The 14385-nt window shown below is 28.6% G+C and overlaps 7 protein-coding genes across 7 annotated transcripts; 2 read left to right on the top strand and 5 right to left on the bottom strand.

Annotated features, from left to right (window-relative positions):
- Positions 1-45: 45 nt before the first annotated feature.
- On the top strand, positions 46-821 carry BX663DRAFT_500942 (uncharacterized protein). The gene is made up of 2 exons (XM_051526407.1): positions 46-233; positions 305-821. Exons 1-2 carry the CDS (start codon positions 134-136, stop codon positions 676-678), a joined length of 474 nt encoding a protein of 157 aa, XP_051385784.1. The 5' UTR covers positions 46-133; the 3' UTR covers positions 679-821.
- On the bottom strand, positions 712-3200 carry BX663DRAFT_294073 (uncharacterized protein). Its single transcript, XM_051522018.1, has 5 exons — positions 3135-3200; positions 1388-3001; positions 1106-1322; positions 881-1031; positions 712-825 (listed from the first exon to the last, which is right to left on the bottom strand). The coding sequence occupies exons 2-5, from the start codon at positions 2797-2799 to the stop codon at positions 746-748; spliced, it is 1860 nt and encodes a 619-aa protein (XP_051385783.1). The 5' UTR covers positions 2800-3001; positions 3135-3200; the 3' UTR covers positions 712-745.
- A 1702-nt stretch (positions 3201-4902) lies between these two features.
- On the bottom strand, positions 4903-6441 carry BX663DRAFT_500936 (uncharacterized protein). Its single transcript, XM_051526406.1, has 3 exons — positions 6223-6441; positions 5988-6117; positions 4903-5923 (listed from the first exon to the last, which is right to left on the bottom strand). Exons 1-3 carry the CDS (start codon positions 6404-6406, stop codon positions 5014-5016), a joined length of 1224 nt encoding a protein of 407 aa, XP_051385782.1. The 5' UTR covers positions 6407-6441; the 3' UTR covers positions 4903-5013.
- Positions 6442-7642: 1201 nt separating this feature from the next.
- BX663DRAFT_500932 (uncharacterized protein) lies at positions 7643-8350 on the bottom strand. The gene is made up of 2 exons (XM_051526405.1): positions 7692-8350; positions 7643-7670 (listed from the first exon to the last, which is right to left on the bottom strand). The coding sequence occupies exon 1, from the start codon at positions 8241-8243 to the stop codon at positions 7971-7973; it is 273 nt and encodes a 90-aa protein (XP_051385781.1). The 5' UTR covers positions 8244-8350; the 3' UTR covers positions 7643-7670; positions 7692-7970.
- A 482-nt stretch (positions 8351-8832) lies between these two features.
- Positions 8833-9727, top strand: BX663DRAFT_500930 (uncharacterized protein). Its single transcript, XM_051526404.1, has 2 exons — positions 8833-9552; positions 9662-9727. The coding sequence occupies exons 1-2, from the start codon at positions 8947-8949 to the stop codon at positions 9710-9712; spliced, it is 657 nt and encodes a 218-aa protein (XP_051385780.1). The 5' UTR covers positions 8833-8946; the 3' UTR covers positions 9713-9727.
- A 427-nt stretch (positions 9728-10154) lies between these two features.
- BX663DRAFT_429830 (S-adenosyl-L-methionine-dependent methyltransferase) lies at positions 10155-10992 on the bottom strand (the record flags this gene model as incomplete). Its single annotated transcript, XM_051522758.1, has 3 exons — positions 10155-10351; positions 10427-10731; positions 10799-10992. The coding sequence occupies 3 exons, from the start codon at positions 10990-10992 to the stop codon at positions 10155-10157; spliced, it is 696 nt and encodes a 231-aa protein (XP_051385779.1).
- Positions 10993-12394: 1402 nt separating this feature from the next.
- On the bottom strand, positions 12395-14298 carry BX663DRAFT_500926 (uncharacterized protein). The gene is made up of 4 exons (XM_051526403.1): positions 14019-14298; positions 13738-13934; positions 12859-13673; positions 12395-12792 (listed from the first exon to the last, which is right to left on the bottom strand). Exons 1-4 carry the CDS (start codon positions 14269-14271, stop codon positions 12675-12677), a joined length of 1383 nt encoding a protein of 460 aa, XP_051385778.1. The 5' UTR covers positions 14272-14298; the 3' UTR covers positions 12395-12674.
- Between the last annotated feature and the right edge of the window lie 87 nt (positions 14299-14385).

Here is a 14385-nt window from a genome sequence, read left to right as displayed (position 1 = left end):
AAAATGTTTGTTTTCAGTTTTTTTCTTTTTTTTTTTTTTTTTTTTTTTTTTTTTTTAAATTATTGTATTTTTATCTCTTTTATATATATAAATATATCTTTTTCTCTTGTTTCAATAATTACAGGAATTTAACATGGGCTGCTGTTCATCAGTACCTTCTAATGATGATAATCGAGAAACAACTAATTGCACATCAGAGCAATCTCAATCACAACCACAACAAACTACAGAAAGTATATACATATATAATAAAACTCATACATGATATTTGCTAATATATATATATATATATATATATATATAGTACAGCAACATCAAAGTTCATTATCAACTAAAGAACTATCAATACATTCAATAGAAAAACAAGAAAATATAACGACTACAGAATGGCCAATATGTGTTCGACTTTCAAATAATGGACAAGATATTCATATAAAAGTTCCTACTCAACCTCCTTATTTAACTCTTGCTGGACTTCGACGTACATTATTACCTCACTTGGAAAGTATAAAATACACTCGTGTCAAATTTATTTATTTAGGTCGTATCTTAACTGACCAATATGTTATTGTACCTACTCAGCAATCTGATCCTGACTCACCTTTACCCCCTCCAAAAAATCGTACTATTCAAATACAAAAAGAAGGCGTCATTCAAGCTATGATTTTAACAAAATAATTCCCTTTTATTTTATTTATTTTTTCTTTCTTTTTCTTTTTTTTTTCATTTTTTCATTTTTTCATTTTTATGCAAGTTGCATTTCATGAAAATCTTCTGGTACAGCTTCTAGTTCGATACCTGCCATTTCCTTAAATTTCTCAATATCTAATAAATAATAGAAGTGAATAATCATAAACTAATTTACACTAATTCTTCATACCTAATGGCTTTCGTTTCTTGATTAAATATTCTGTTATTTTCATAGGATTTAATCTCTCTTCCTTATTAAATTTAGTTCGAATTTGTCCTCTCGTTCTACCAGGCATCATTTGTGATATCATTTCAAAGTCTGTGCCAAATTGTGACAAACACTTGATGACATAATAAACGAATGAATGAGTACATAATATAAATAGTATTCCTATTTATTTATCTTTTTTTTTACCTCATAAAATAATTCAGTTTCTAATGCATCCCATTTAGAAGACTGCTTTTTTTTACCATAGGTTTGACTATTCACTTTTCTTGACATACTATTTTCTTCAACTATTTCTCTAGGCTCTCCATCATAGTCGTCTGTTGCTTGTCTTCTCTCTACTACTAATGTATCTGTATCCAGTACAATTTCACCATTCACAATTCGTACTTGAACAGCATTCGATCTATATATACAAATGAGTTTAATATATATATATATAACAAACTTAAATAAAATAAACTACTTTACGTTTCTGTTAAAACATTCCTTTCTGCTTCACGCCGTCTTCTTTCTTCTTCTTTTGCCTTTTCTGCTAATTCTTTCTTTCTAGCTGCTTCCCTTTCTTCTTCTTCTTCCTTTTTCCTTAACTCTTCCAATTCTTCCTGACTCATGTTCTTCTTAGCTTCCTCTTTCTTTAAAGCCGCCTGTCGTTGAATTTCCATTTCTTTAAATGTCTTTGAAACAATACCATCAATGTCCTTTGTGAATTCAGACATGGGCTTATCAAGGTATTCAATCTTTGCTGGATCTTCATGAATATCATCCAATGTTCTCATATTTTCAACAAGACGAAAGTCATCCTCATCTCTACCACCTTTACGTCCCCTTTTCTTTTTACCGCCTTCATCCTCTCCTGATTCACTTTGAGCTCTCCCTTGTGCTGAATCAGATCCTGCTGATGAAGAGGAAGCGACTGCTGGTATTGAGATACCTACTGAAATGGCTGTTGCTTTTCTTTTCGTTGATTTTCTATTATTATTATTATTTGAAGAAGATTGAGACTTTCTTGTCTTTTCTTTCCCTTTGCTATTCTTTTTCTTCCTTGTCACCTTTGCTTTTCCTTTCTTTCGCGATGTTTGACTTTCATCATAATTGCCATCACTGTCATGATCTGTTTCTTCTAGTTGATACTCTTCTTCGTCATCATCATCATCATCATCTTGTATTTCTGATTCTTCTCTCATTCTTTGGCTTGGTTTAGCTGTTTCTTTTCTTCTTAGCCTTTGTCTTCGTTCGACTGTAATAATATTTACTTCTTCTTCTTCTTCTTCTTCTGATGTGTTCTGTGTCTCTTCTTGTCGTTCAGTCGAAATCTCTCGTTCATTGGGAACAATTCGTTGTTGTTGTTGCTGCTGCTGCTGCTGTTTTCGATCTATATCTATATCAAAGTCTTCATGATCATCATCCCCTAATAAATCAGCATAATCCATATCATCATCTGATGATTTGATAGGTGTCTGTATTCTGCTGCTACTACTACTATATAATTTTGACCTCATATCAGGCGTAAGACGCTCTACTTTTAAATTAGGTGCCTGTTCGTCTTCATGATAAACACAATCCGATTTTTCTGTAATAGGTGCAACAGGTGAAGGTGCATTGGTTGGAGACGTGGGTTGATTTAGAAATGAGGGAGTAGGTAAGGTATTACTATAATTAGACACTGTATGTGAGGGTCGACGACGACGATGGACTGGTCCAGATGCATTGATGGCCATTTCTTCTTCTGTCAGTGGTTCCTTTTTAGCATTCACAAGTCCAGGAGAGAGTGCAGTAGTAGGTGATGATGGTGGTGGTGGTGGCGCATCCACAGTGTGTGAAGTTGTATTAAGCGAGGAAGGTATAAGAGTAGGAGCTGGAGCAATAGGAGTGGGTGTCATAATAGGGGTTTTAACATTGGTAGAAGATGATTGTGTCTGTTGTTGTGATGGAATGGCTGATTCTGAAACATGATGGACTGCATCCTTATTACTGTTTACAGCCTTTGGCGCTGTAGATTTAGATGATGAACTATTAGATTTATTTCCGCTATTACGATCTTTACGTTTAGCAATCTTGGGTGCAAAGCCTTTTTATTTTTATCTAAAGAAAAAAGAAAAAAAAAAAAAAAAAGACAATTTAATAAAGCATGTACATGCACATGCACTTTTTTTTTATTTTATTTATATAGTTTATAGATATTCATAACTCAAAAGAAAAAAAAAGTACAACTTACTAACTGCAATGCTTGTTAGAGAAGACATTATTTATTATAATCTTAAAATAATTGAAGAAAAAAAAAAAAAAAAAAAGGATCAAATGAGTAGCTTCATACATTTTTTTTTTTTTTTTTGAATATAAAATTATAAAACATTTATACGTACACCCCTTCGCCATATAAATTTATGCATCATAGACATGATTTATTCAAATCGAACCAAGCTTCAAAAAATATGTATATGTGTATATCTATTTGTATACATATACATTTATACATGTATATCTCAAACTTGGAGACACATTATGCTCCTGTAATAGTAACAATTAAAGGTTTTCATGAACACTTTCAAAAAATAGAAAAAAAAAAGAATTTTCAATAGTAAATTTTGAATCTTAAAGCGCAAAGATAAAATGATGTAGTTTAGTTTATTAACTAAATACTATACATTTCGCTGATAAAAAGGAATCATGTCTGTCTTTAAAGAAGAAACCTTTATTTGAACTTTTATATTAGCTCTCTTCAGAATAATGAAAAGGGGGTGGCTTAGCTTTATTGATTTTTATTTTTATTTTTTGACCCTTTTTTTTTTTTTTTTTTTTTTTTTTTTTTTTTTTTTTTTTTTTTTTTTTTTTTTTACACTGAGTTCGTATTGATCTAGAGACAGTATTCAACAAACAAAAGTTTGACACATTATCAATCAATCTATTTATTCTTTAACATGATCATCTTTAATTAAGCTGAAAATTGAAGAGTAGTAAAAGTACAGTTTCTTCTTATTCATTGTTGTTTAAATAAGCACTCGTTGATGTAATAAACCTATTGAGATAGATATGAAGTCTATCGTGATCAAATACGTCTGATAAAGAACACGTTTATCAAAACTCAAATTCATGTGAACAAACCCTTCCTCAAGAGCATAAGGATACTTTTTTTTTTAATTCTAAAGATGAGTTCCTTTGATATTTATGGTGGAGCAGGGCTTTCATAAAAGTAACTGATTCAGAGACAATACTTTCTCTGCCAAGTGTAAGATATCAGTTATCTGAATGTATATGATTTGCTAGTTCCTGGAGAGAGTGAGAGAAAAGAGTTCTAGTGATAGCGATAAGTGGAAAAAACGCTATTATCAAGACTCTTACAAAAAAAAAATATATATATATATTTATATATATACAAAATAGAGTACTTTATCTTGTTACAGCTTTTATAAAAGTTAAATACAAAGTGCAAATAAAATAAGTAATTATGAAAGATAATAATAGGCATAAAAAGTAGTCAGTAAAGATGTATTAGAAGAAGAAATAAATTCATTCTACAAGTTTAAAGAGAGCCATAATAGTATAGTATACAAAATTTAATGATAATAAAAAAAAAAAAAGGTTCTCCTGTTGTGTTTATTGACTTGCATATACATATAAATATATGATATTCCTTTCTATTTTGACTTTAATTAACAATAACAGGATTGAAGCCGGACACCAATAATAACAATAAAAGGGAACCTGCGTACAAAAGTATGACTATCATATTATTGCTGTCTGTTTTCCCGGTAACTTATTATTTAAGCTTAATCTTGAAATAGTAGCTCCTTTCAATTTACAATGTCACTCTAAATCATACTTTTTAATTATGTCTTATTTACTACTTTCCGCTATCCTTGATAAGTATGATAAATGATAATATTATATACATAAATATGTGTTGACTACAATAATATGCTTATTATTATCTACTGTGTACACTCTTTAATAAATTGTTAACCAATTGTAATGCTCCTATGACGTAAAGAAAAAATAACCTATTATTTTTTTTATTTTATTTTATTTTATTTTTTTTAGCACAATAAGTCTAGATTTATACTATTATTATCCTTTTATTTTCCAATATTAAAGATTTAGTTTAACCAGCCTAATCCATTCTTAATCCATGTACCATTTTGAGTTGAGAATAAATTTAAAATATTAACTATTTCCAAACAAGAATGTTCGACGAATTGAAAGGAGGAAGAGAACTGTTGTCGGAGTTTAATAATAGAGGCTAAGGTAAGGATTAATTTTGGATCATCCAACGAATTTTGTATGACATTAGAAATACATGTATTCCAACAACAACAACAACAATTATTATTCATGATGAAAGTTGGACGTCCTTGAGCTATAAATGTACAGAGCATTGTAAGGAATTGTAAATGAAGCCAATTCTCAAGATATTTCTCGGGAATGATTTGTTTGATAGCGAGGATGGAAGAAATGAGATGATCTCCTGCTAGAAACCAATCTAATTGATAACTAGTTAAAGAAGAAGACGCTTTAAATAAGGAAAATGTAGAATAAACTAATGCTTCAAGTCTTTCTTCTACTGTCATGGATTGATTTATCCATTCCTTCATATAGGATTTAATGAGATCTGTTTTGCTTTTCAATAAAAGCCTGAGGGTGGATTGAAATGTATCATTTCCTTGAATTTTACCATCAAAACGTGGATCTACTGAAATGAAATCGAATAAAATATGATCTCCAAATCTTTCCTGTTTGTCATTACACCTAAACAAAGAAGAAGATGAAGAAATAGGATCCGTGTCAAGAAGAATAAAAGAGACATCAAGATAAGAAGACGCATGATATGCAAGTGCCTGGGTGATTATTTCTGGAAGATCATTCTCAATTCCAAAGGCTAATTGAACTAAAGGCTGAAGTTGAGATCCAATAGAAGTTTGTATAGAATAAAAATACGTGTTTAATGTCTCCTCTAGTCCTAATAAAGATAATTGTCGATCAAAGAATATCAAGTAATCACCATAATATCTTTAATCCTATTAGCTGCTGAACTTTTATTATCGTTACACTACTACTCCTACTATTGACTTACGATGATAGGCCGAGAAATTCCTGCCAATTATCTTGATGAATCACCACGTTCTTATTTTGTTGTCTATAAAGACTATGTTCTACATTCAGTAATGCCCTTTGATATGCAAAAGAGAGTTGTTCCTGTGTTGCTAACAGTGGCAGTAATGACAATGAAGAATCAAATTCATATTTATTATGTATGTAACTATGGCTTTTATTTTATTTTATTTTTTATTTTTTTTACTCATTTTTACCTCCTAATTTATGAAGTTCAACTAAAATTCGAACTAAATTATTAGGTCGATCTCTTTTTTCCATCTGATACAATACATGATTTTCATGTACAATATTATTGAATACATTTTTTTGAACATCCAATGTTATTTCCTTTGAAGCCTGAAATACATGATATTGAAGAATAAATTGACGTTGTAACATTTAACTATTTAGAATAGATAAACAGATTAAAAAAAAAAGAAAAAGAAAAAGAAAAAAGTATAAATATGTATACATAAGTGGCAGCAGCCCTTTTTATATGCAAAAATCATCATAAGAGGCAAATGTATTTTTTTTTTTTCAATTTCAGCATGAAGAAATAAAATTCATTTAACTTCAATAAATGATGAAATGGAAAAAAAAAAAAAAAAAGATTTGACTTTAGAAATGAAAATACGTAACTCTGTAAACCTGATTATGTTGCTCAAGTTACACTTTTCACTTGAGGAAAAAAAAAAAAGATTCAATTTGTATACAAAGTGACCAACTTAATGAAGGCAACACTATTGGCAGAAAATAATACTTCAAGAAGTCTACATTCAGAATAAATACAATTTCTTCTTTAAAATAAAACTTCATGCACCATAGATAAGATTTCAAAAAGACCTTATATATTATAAGAACTTTTCCAAAGAAAAAAAAAAAAAAAACTCCCCACTTTATCTCATCTCTATGATTTATGTCAGAAAATAAAATTGTTTATTGTTAAAAGGATATTATAAGAAGTGATCTAATAGAGACAACTAAATTGGTATATGATAGTCTCGCTTGATAAAAAGGTAGTAGATCGATAGAGTTAACTGCTACAACATATATAAGTAAAGGAGTGTCCTGTCAAGATTATATTTTTATTCAATTCCTTAAAGATAAGAGGATGGTAATCATACTATGACCTCAAGAAGTACACTACTTTTTATAGTTGCCCCCATTTAAATGCTACAGATAAATCTTATCCTTGCTATGATTGGCTAAAAAATAAAATAGGGTGTGACTAGCATTACTACAAACTGGACAAATACTTTATTCAACTCAAATAGTTATCCCTTCGCCTTCTTCTATATGACTTTTTATTTTCATTACCCAAAGAAGTTGTCAGTCATTCCCTCTTTTCTTAATTTAATAAATCCAATCCATCTTTTATTTTTTCCTTTTTTTTTTTAAAAAAAAAAAGAAGGATCTTTCTATTTGCTTATTCTATTGTAATTTGCATATAAAATATACTATCCATGACATAATAAAAAGGTGAATTATTATTGGCTGCTATGTTGTCTAAGAGCAGTATATAATTTATTTATTTTTTTCTGACATGTTGATTAATCGTTATTTGAGATGAAGATTTTACTTGTTCATGTAACCAATAAACAAAAATAAAAAAAGAGAGTCTATTCTCATCTTCCCTTCTTGTCTTGGAAATAAATAAAATAAAAAAAAAATAAAATAAAATAAAATAAAAATAAAATAAAATAAAATAAAATAAAATAAAATAAAATAAAAAAAGAGTGCGCGGCAATACGGAAGGAGGAGGAACCTTGATGAACTGATTGGAATGAAATAAATAAAAATACTAAATATCAGCTAGCCATGATGAATAAACATACTCTTTTATGCACATGTATATGTTTACTGGTTTGTTTGTTTGTTTTTCTCTTTTTATTCTAATAAATACACATGTTATATATTCTGTTGATTACAAATCCACATTTGAAGGAAGTTTTTTTTTTCTTTTTTAATTCTTGCGTGGAACTTCAACAACCAAATGTTCACCCTTGGTATACATTTGACTAATAGTAGCTTGACGTTTAAGGATAGCTAATTCATTTTCAGCCTTTTCGATAAAAGCAGCAATCTTTTCTGGTGAAGTTTCTTTCATATTATCTCTAAAAGCATCTCTTGAGCGACGATTGGCATAATCTCTAAAGTTATATGAAGCAAATTTGTGGCCATAACGAATGAAATTACGATAAAGAGAAAGCACTTTTGTTGAGGTAGAGGCAGCCATATTAAGTTATAATAGAAAGAAAGTTTAAAAAAAAACAAAACAAAACAAAAAAAAATGGATTTGAGTAGACTACTTTAATATTAGTAATAAAGCATGCCCAATACAATTAAATTCTGACTTGTAAAAAGGAAAAAAAAAAACATGGAGTCACTCTTTTTTTTTTTTTTTTTTTTTTTAACAACAATTTTTCTAAATTTTATTATTATCATCGTTGTTGTAATCATCCTTTATAATTTTTTTTTTCTTTTCTTACTTATTTTATATTGCTTTTATTAATGAATAGAGAAAGTAATTTGATTATTTATTTTATCGTGTTTACTTTTTTTTGTTTTAATTCAAGTCTATTCTACTATTTTGTTGTTAAAGAAAGTAAGTTTTTTTTTTTATATATATTTATATATTTATTCACTCAAAAAAAAAAGGGGGATAAATATTGTGTATTATTTTTATTTTGTATTTTTCACACACACATTAAAAAAAAAAATAACGTTTTTTAAAAATAGTGACTTAAAGTTAAAACCTATCAAATAAAATCTAGGTAAATTATAACAAATATGTATTTTTTTTTTTTTTTTTAAATTTTATTCAGTTATATACTAGTGTGAATAATCTATTTATTTATTTATTTTCTTTCTTTTTTTTTCTCTCTCTTTTTTTTTATTTATTTATTTTATTTTGTATATTTTGTAAATAGTTATCATTCATGAAAGATACTTTATTTGAACTGAAAGAAACATCAAAAAGGGAGAACGTTACTTACCATTTTCAACCTAATCAACATTTTAATGCTATCAAACATGTCATTATTAAACGTTGTAAACAAAAATTACCTCGCATTAGCCCTCCACCACCTCTTCCACAACATGTAGGTGGATTACCTTCACCTCCTGCAGAAGAAAAGAAAGAAATGATAGAGGAAGAACGATCACGATCACCTATAATAATTGAAGAAAAAAAGAGTTTGAGTAGTCATGAAATTAAAGAAAAAATCGAACTTTTAAAAGAAGAGAAACACAAGTTATTCCAACTTATAAAAAGAATGATGATAGAAGAGGAAGAAAATAAAAAACGAGAACGATATTTAAAGCAACAAGAAGAAGAAGAAGAGAATAGAAAACGATTAATAGAAGAACAACAAAAAAATGAAAAGCCTTCAAAAAAGAAGAGTAGATGGGCTCCTATTTCATCATCAACAGATAATTCATTTTATAATAACAGTCATCATCATCATTCAGCAACTTCCTCCTATTTCTATTCTTCTACTCGTTTACCTGCTCCAACAAACAGATATAATAATAATACGCCAAATGTAATAAATTTATAGTGAAAAAAAAAATTTTTTTTTTATTTTTTTATTTTATTTTTATTTTATTTTATATTTTTTTTTCGTTATACTGATTTTATTTTATATTATATAGCCAAGGATAAGACATTATCATATTCCATCAAGGTCTCCGTATTCAAGATGAAAGCTTATTACTTTTCTTTTCTTTTTTTTTTTTTTTTTTTTTTTTTTTTTTTTTTTTGTATATATAAATAGGATTTTTGTATATATTTTTATGTGGTTTGACATTTTATTATCATTTAGATATAATAATATCATTATTATGTAATCATTCATTTATTCATGTATGCATAAAAGTTTATATTTTTTAATTTACTACAACTACAATTACTACTACTACTACTACTACTAACTAACTACACTAACTACACTACTCCTCCTCCTCCTCCTCCTCTATACTCTATTAACAATAATAATAAAGCATGGTTATTTTTATTATATAATAAAATTGTATACATATGAATGAAAGGAATCGTATTATATACATACATGTATATATTTATATATACATGTATATGTTTAAAGCATAGTAGTAATAATAAAGTGTCTATAATAAATCATATAAATTAGTTTGATGGTTTCTTTACAATCCAACAATTAAAACGTGAAAATCCATGATAATCATCAAATTCCAATAATACTTCTTTAACAGCTATTTCGTAGTCCTCTGGTGTAATTCCCCATTTTGATACATAAAAACCTTTTCTATTTCGAAGTGATGCTTTTTGAATTTCTTTATTGATAAAACCAAACTGTTTCAATTCTATCGCATTTATAAGATGATTTATTGTAAGAGTAAATATATATATATATACATGAATAAATACAAAAGAGTTACCTGATTCTTGTGGCCATTCACCAATGGGTATATCTAATGTGCGATGATCTATTTCTTCAAAGCCATTTGATTCAAGTTCTTTTTGAATGATTGTTTCTGTAAAAGTAAAGTCTAAATTATTTTCTGTACATTGAGATTGATAAAATTCATCGAATGCCTTTTGAACTGGTCCGGGATTATGATGCCATAAATCAGCTTCAAGTAATTCAATTGTACCACCTGGCTTAAGGACTCGAAACATTTCATGAAATACATGTCTCCATTGATCTTTTTGTATATTTTGTCCCATATTTCTTTGAAATACACTAATAAAAATAAAAATGAATGAATTCATGTAATGATAATTCCGTTTTTTTTTCTTTTTTCTTTTACAAGTCAACCGAATTAGAGTCTAAAGGCCACATTTTTGTAATATCTGCTTCATAGAAATGTAAATTTTTTGGTTTCCCTTGTTGATGTTCAGAAGGAGGTCGTAAATCAAAGCCAACGACTTTTGAATTCATATATTCTGAAGCTATCTCCAGGGCCCAAATACCATTCCCAGTACCAGCATCTACAATCGTCATATCATCATGTAATTGAGCCCATGTATTTGATTTACGAGCACTTTTTAATAAATAATGCTATTCATATTTCATTATTATCCTATTCTCTTCTTTTTTTTCTTTTCTTATTTTACCTGTCTTTGAAGTCGATCATATTCTCTAAAATCATCTTGTACAAGACTCTTTTTACGACCTGAAAAGAATTCACTAATCGATTGTCTTCTTGACTTGGGCTGCGGTGGTGGTGGCATTAATTGGATAGCGTTATGTTCATCCACCCAATCATAGTTGGCTATCGTCGTCTTTTGCCCTTTAATCATAATACCATGTGTTGCTGACGAGTGTGGTTTCCCTCCTAAAGTAATCGTACTTCGTCTTCGATTGCTTTTCGTTGTATGCTTTCGTTCTTTGGTTTTTTCAATTACTTTACTAGCTTGATTTCCCATTTAAAAAAAAAAAAAAAAAAAAAGATAATGTTTAAGGAAAGGATTTGAAATATATGTATGAAAAAGTTTTTTTTTTCCTCACTATTTTCTATGATATATGTGTATATATAAAAGAAATGAAGTTTATAGATAGAAAGAGGGAAAAATATTATAAATAAATACATATTTTTAACTAAATAAATTACTATCGGAATAACCAATCCGGATAATGGAGCTTAACGTTGTACAAGTTGGAAACCATAGAAATAAATTTACTTTTATATCATAGAAAATACAAGAATAATAAAAAAAAAAAAATAAAGGTGATAAATATATAGTTTTAATTTAATTTAATTGATAAAAGAGAGACATCTTTATACACATGAATATTTGTAAAGGAAGAATAGAGTAGAGTACAGTATACTATTTCTTGATTCGTTTTATATGAATCCCATCTCCTTGTTTAATGTTACTCTCATTATTTTATATTTGTTAACATATTTATGGCAAAATGAAATAAGTTTCCAAGTCTATATAAGGAAACTGTCCCCCCCTTTTTTTTTTGTTTATAATAAAAAGGAAAATTAGCTCATAAAGTTATATATATTTAATGGAATAACACTAATAAGCTCTTCACTGCCAAAACGAGATTGATTTTCATTAGGAAAGGGGCTCTTTTTTTTTTCTTTTTTTTTTTTCCGAATAGATCCTTTTCTCTTATTATTAATATTATGTCATCACCTTTCTCTACTTTTTTTTTCCTATGATGCAAAAGAAAAATAATTATTTATCCTAAAATAGAGAAGGTCAACAAGAGTTTAACCTTGTTATGTACAGCAGTCATAATAATCCGTTAAAATAAATGTACTTTATTTCTAATTTACTATTAAAAAAAAAAGGCTGTTATTTTAAGCATTGCTAAAGTTTCCCTTCCCCTTTATAAAAGAAAGAAAGAAAAAAAAAAAAAAAAAAAAAAAAAAAAGAGGGAAGGGGTAGTAGGAGGAGATAAAGTTGTATAATAAAACAAAATTTTATTCTGTACTAAAATGAAAAAAAAAAAGTCGTACTACATAAGCGTATTAAATAACAAATCACTACTTTAGCAGCAATAATAGAATCGATATTATTAAAAATTAAACTCCTGGTTAAATAACTTTTCTAAAAGGTCTTTATACTGTCTTTGCCATGTATTATTTGAATATTCTTCAATGATATTAGCTCTAAATTCATCCAGTTTTTTAGGGTTTTTGACAAATAATTCCTTTTTAAAAAATAAAGTTAATATATCATGTATTGTAGTGAGGAATAGATACAAATTACCATAAATTGTTCTGATAAATCTTGACTGTTTTGAAATACAAGACCGTTTTTACCATCATGAACTAATTCATCCAAACTAAAATAAAAGACAATAAGTGATTTCAAGTATAAAATAAACTGGGCATGTTATTTTTTTTTTTACCATGGAAATGTAATAGCACAAACAGGTAAACCACATCCAAACATATCTACTACTTTCATAGGTAAATCCAGACCACTTGAACTTGTATGTAATGAAACACCTAAATCTGCACTTCCAAGTAATAAAGGATAATCTACCGTCTCCAACCAAGCTGTAATAATTCGGGTCTTTTTCAATGCCATCCCTTTTATCTTTTCTTGATAAAATTTCTTTTGAGGCCCATGACCGGTGATGACAAATAATAAGCGAGGATCAGTTGGTTTTGCATTGGCTTCATATAATTCAATGGCCTTTAACAAGATTGAAAAATCTTCATCTTCTGTCCAAGAGGTAGAGGAGACGATTAATTTCGGTCGTTCTTGTCTCCAAACCAATTGATTTTCCTCAATGTCAGTCAATAAGGTCCCCCTTTTCGGATCATTGTAATTTCCTAAAAACTTTTCTCCATCGTCTGTAGTCTCCTTTACAAGTTGTTCAATGAAGCCAAGCGATCCACTAAAATGGCGATGAATGTGTTGAATATCAAGTCGTCTAAAATCAGATTGAGGTTTATCACGCACCGTCAAGATCTTTCCTTGTACTTGCCAGTGTTCTTCAAGTTCTCGATGCATTGCATCTGTGACAGTTAAATGGGCAAAGGCAGATTTACCGTATCTTTGTTCATACCATCTTGCTAAACGTACTATCTTATGTTCCATACCAAATTTTAGACCTAAAATCGAGTAACCAAAATTATGCCAATCAATAATAAACCATGATTTACGTAAAATGGCAACCAATTTGCCAATGATTAATGTAGGTATTGAAGGTGGATTCTATAGAAACACAAAAGGGAAAACGTTACACGTATATTTCTTTTTTTTTTTCCCTCTTTCTTACCTGAATAATAATAAAATCAGGCTTTTGAGAAATACAAGCCATTACCCAAAAGAGTTGTAGAGTTAAAAAGATGGCCTTAAAGGGAGCCCATATTAAATAACATAATTTAGGATATCCTTCAGGAATAGACCATGCTTGTCGAATACGTCTTATACGAATGTGTCGATTCACAGTAACTCTTGCTCCAGGATTGGTTTCTATAATAATAATATGTTAATTTATATATATACAATTGACTCTTTCAAATTTTATTTTTATTTTTATTTATTTTTTTCCTTTACCTGTATAACCAATCAAGTCAACTGTACATCCTGATTCTGCTAATGATGTAGCATGATAACGCATTCGCGGTGAACGACCAATATCACCCAACACGACTACTTGCACCATCAATCTTCTTCGTAAACCTGTACTTCCTGTACGATCAAATACATACATTCCTATTAATCGTCCCAAAAGAACATAAACACAAAGAACTGCCATTAAGGCACCCGTTAATGTAAAATATTTTGAATCTTCATCATTATTATTCATGATGAAAAAAAAAAAGAAAAGAAAAAAAAAACAATAAAAATAAAAGTAAACACACAAATTATTATGTTTTATAAGAATTTTACAACAGCGTTGTTGTCAGACTTAAAGTATACA

The sequence above is a fragment of the Cokeromyces recurvatus genome (genome assembly GCF_025118155.1).
Source record: "Cokeromyces recurvatus strain NRRL 2243 chromosome Unknown BX663scaffold_5, whole genome shotgun sequence".
Taxonomy (NCBI): domain Eukaryota; kingdom Fungi; phylum Mucoromycota; class Mucoromycetes; order Mucorales; family Mucoraceae; genus Cokeromyces; species Cokeromyces recurvatus.
The sequence above is the reverse complement of the archived record's forward strand: the minus strand, read 5'-3'. Positions and strand labels throughout refer to the sequence as shown.

Bases quoted from the DNA above. Each gene is read 5' to 3' on its own strand.
- BX663DRAFT_500942 (XM_051526407.1), top strand. From the start codon at position 134: ATGGGCTGCTGTTCATCAGTACCTTCTAATGATGATAATCGAGAAACA. The intron at 234-304 runs GTATATACATAT...ATATATATATAG, and splicing joins ACCACAACAAACTACAGAAA to TACAGCAACATCAAAGTTCA.
- BX663DRAFT_294073 (XM_051522018.1), bottom strand. From the start codon at position 2,799: ATGACACCCACTCCTATTGCTCCAGCTCCTACTCTTATACCTTCCTCG. The intron at 1,323-1,387 runs GTAAAGTAGTTT...TTGTATATATAG, and splicing joins AGGAATGTTTTAACAGAAAC to ATCGAATGCTGTTCAAGTAC. The intron at 1,032-1,105 runs GTAAAAAAAAAG...TATGTCATCAAG, and splicing joins AAACTGAATTATTTTATGAG to TGTTTGTCACAATTTGGCAC.
- BX663DRAFT_500936 (XM_051526406.1), bottom strand. From the start codon at position 6,406: ATGTTACAACGTCAATTTATTCTTCAATATCATGTATTTCAGGCTTCA. The intron at 6,118-6,222 runs GTAAAAATGAGT...TGCCACTGTTAG, and splicing joins TGAACTTCATAAATTAGGAG to CAACACAGGAACAACTCTCT. The intron at 5,924-5,987 runs GTAAGTCAATAG...ATAGGATTAAAG, and splicing joins GAATTTCTCGGCCTATCATC to ATATTATGGTGATTACTTGA.
- BX663DRAFT_500932 (XM_051526405.1), bottom strand. From the start codon at position 8,243: ATGGCTGCCTCTACCTCAACAAAAGTGCTTTCTCTTTATCGTAATTTC.
- BX663DRAFT_500930 (XM_051526404.1), top strand. From the start codon at position 8,947: ATGAAAGATACTTTATTTGAACTGAAAGAAACATCAAAAAGGGAGAAC. The intron at 9,553-9,661 runs GTAATAAATTTA...TATATTATATAG, and splicing joins ATAATAATAATACGCCAAAT to CCAAGGATAAGACATTATCA.
- BX663DRAFT_500926 (XM_051526403.1), bottom strand. From the start codon at position 14,271: ATGAATAATAATGATGAAGATTCAAAATATTTTACATTAACGGGTGCC. The intron at 13,935-14,018 runs GTAAAGGAAAAA...TTATTATTATAG, and splicing joins TGACTTGATTGGTTATACAG to AAACCAATCCTGGAGCAAGA. The intron at 13,674-13,737 runs GTAAGAAAGAGG...GTGTTTCTATAG, and splicing joins CTGATTTTATTATTATTCAG to AATCCACCTTCAATACCTAC.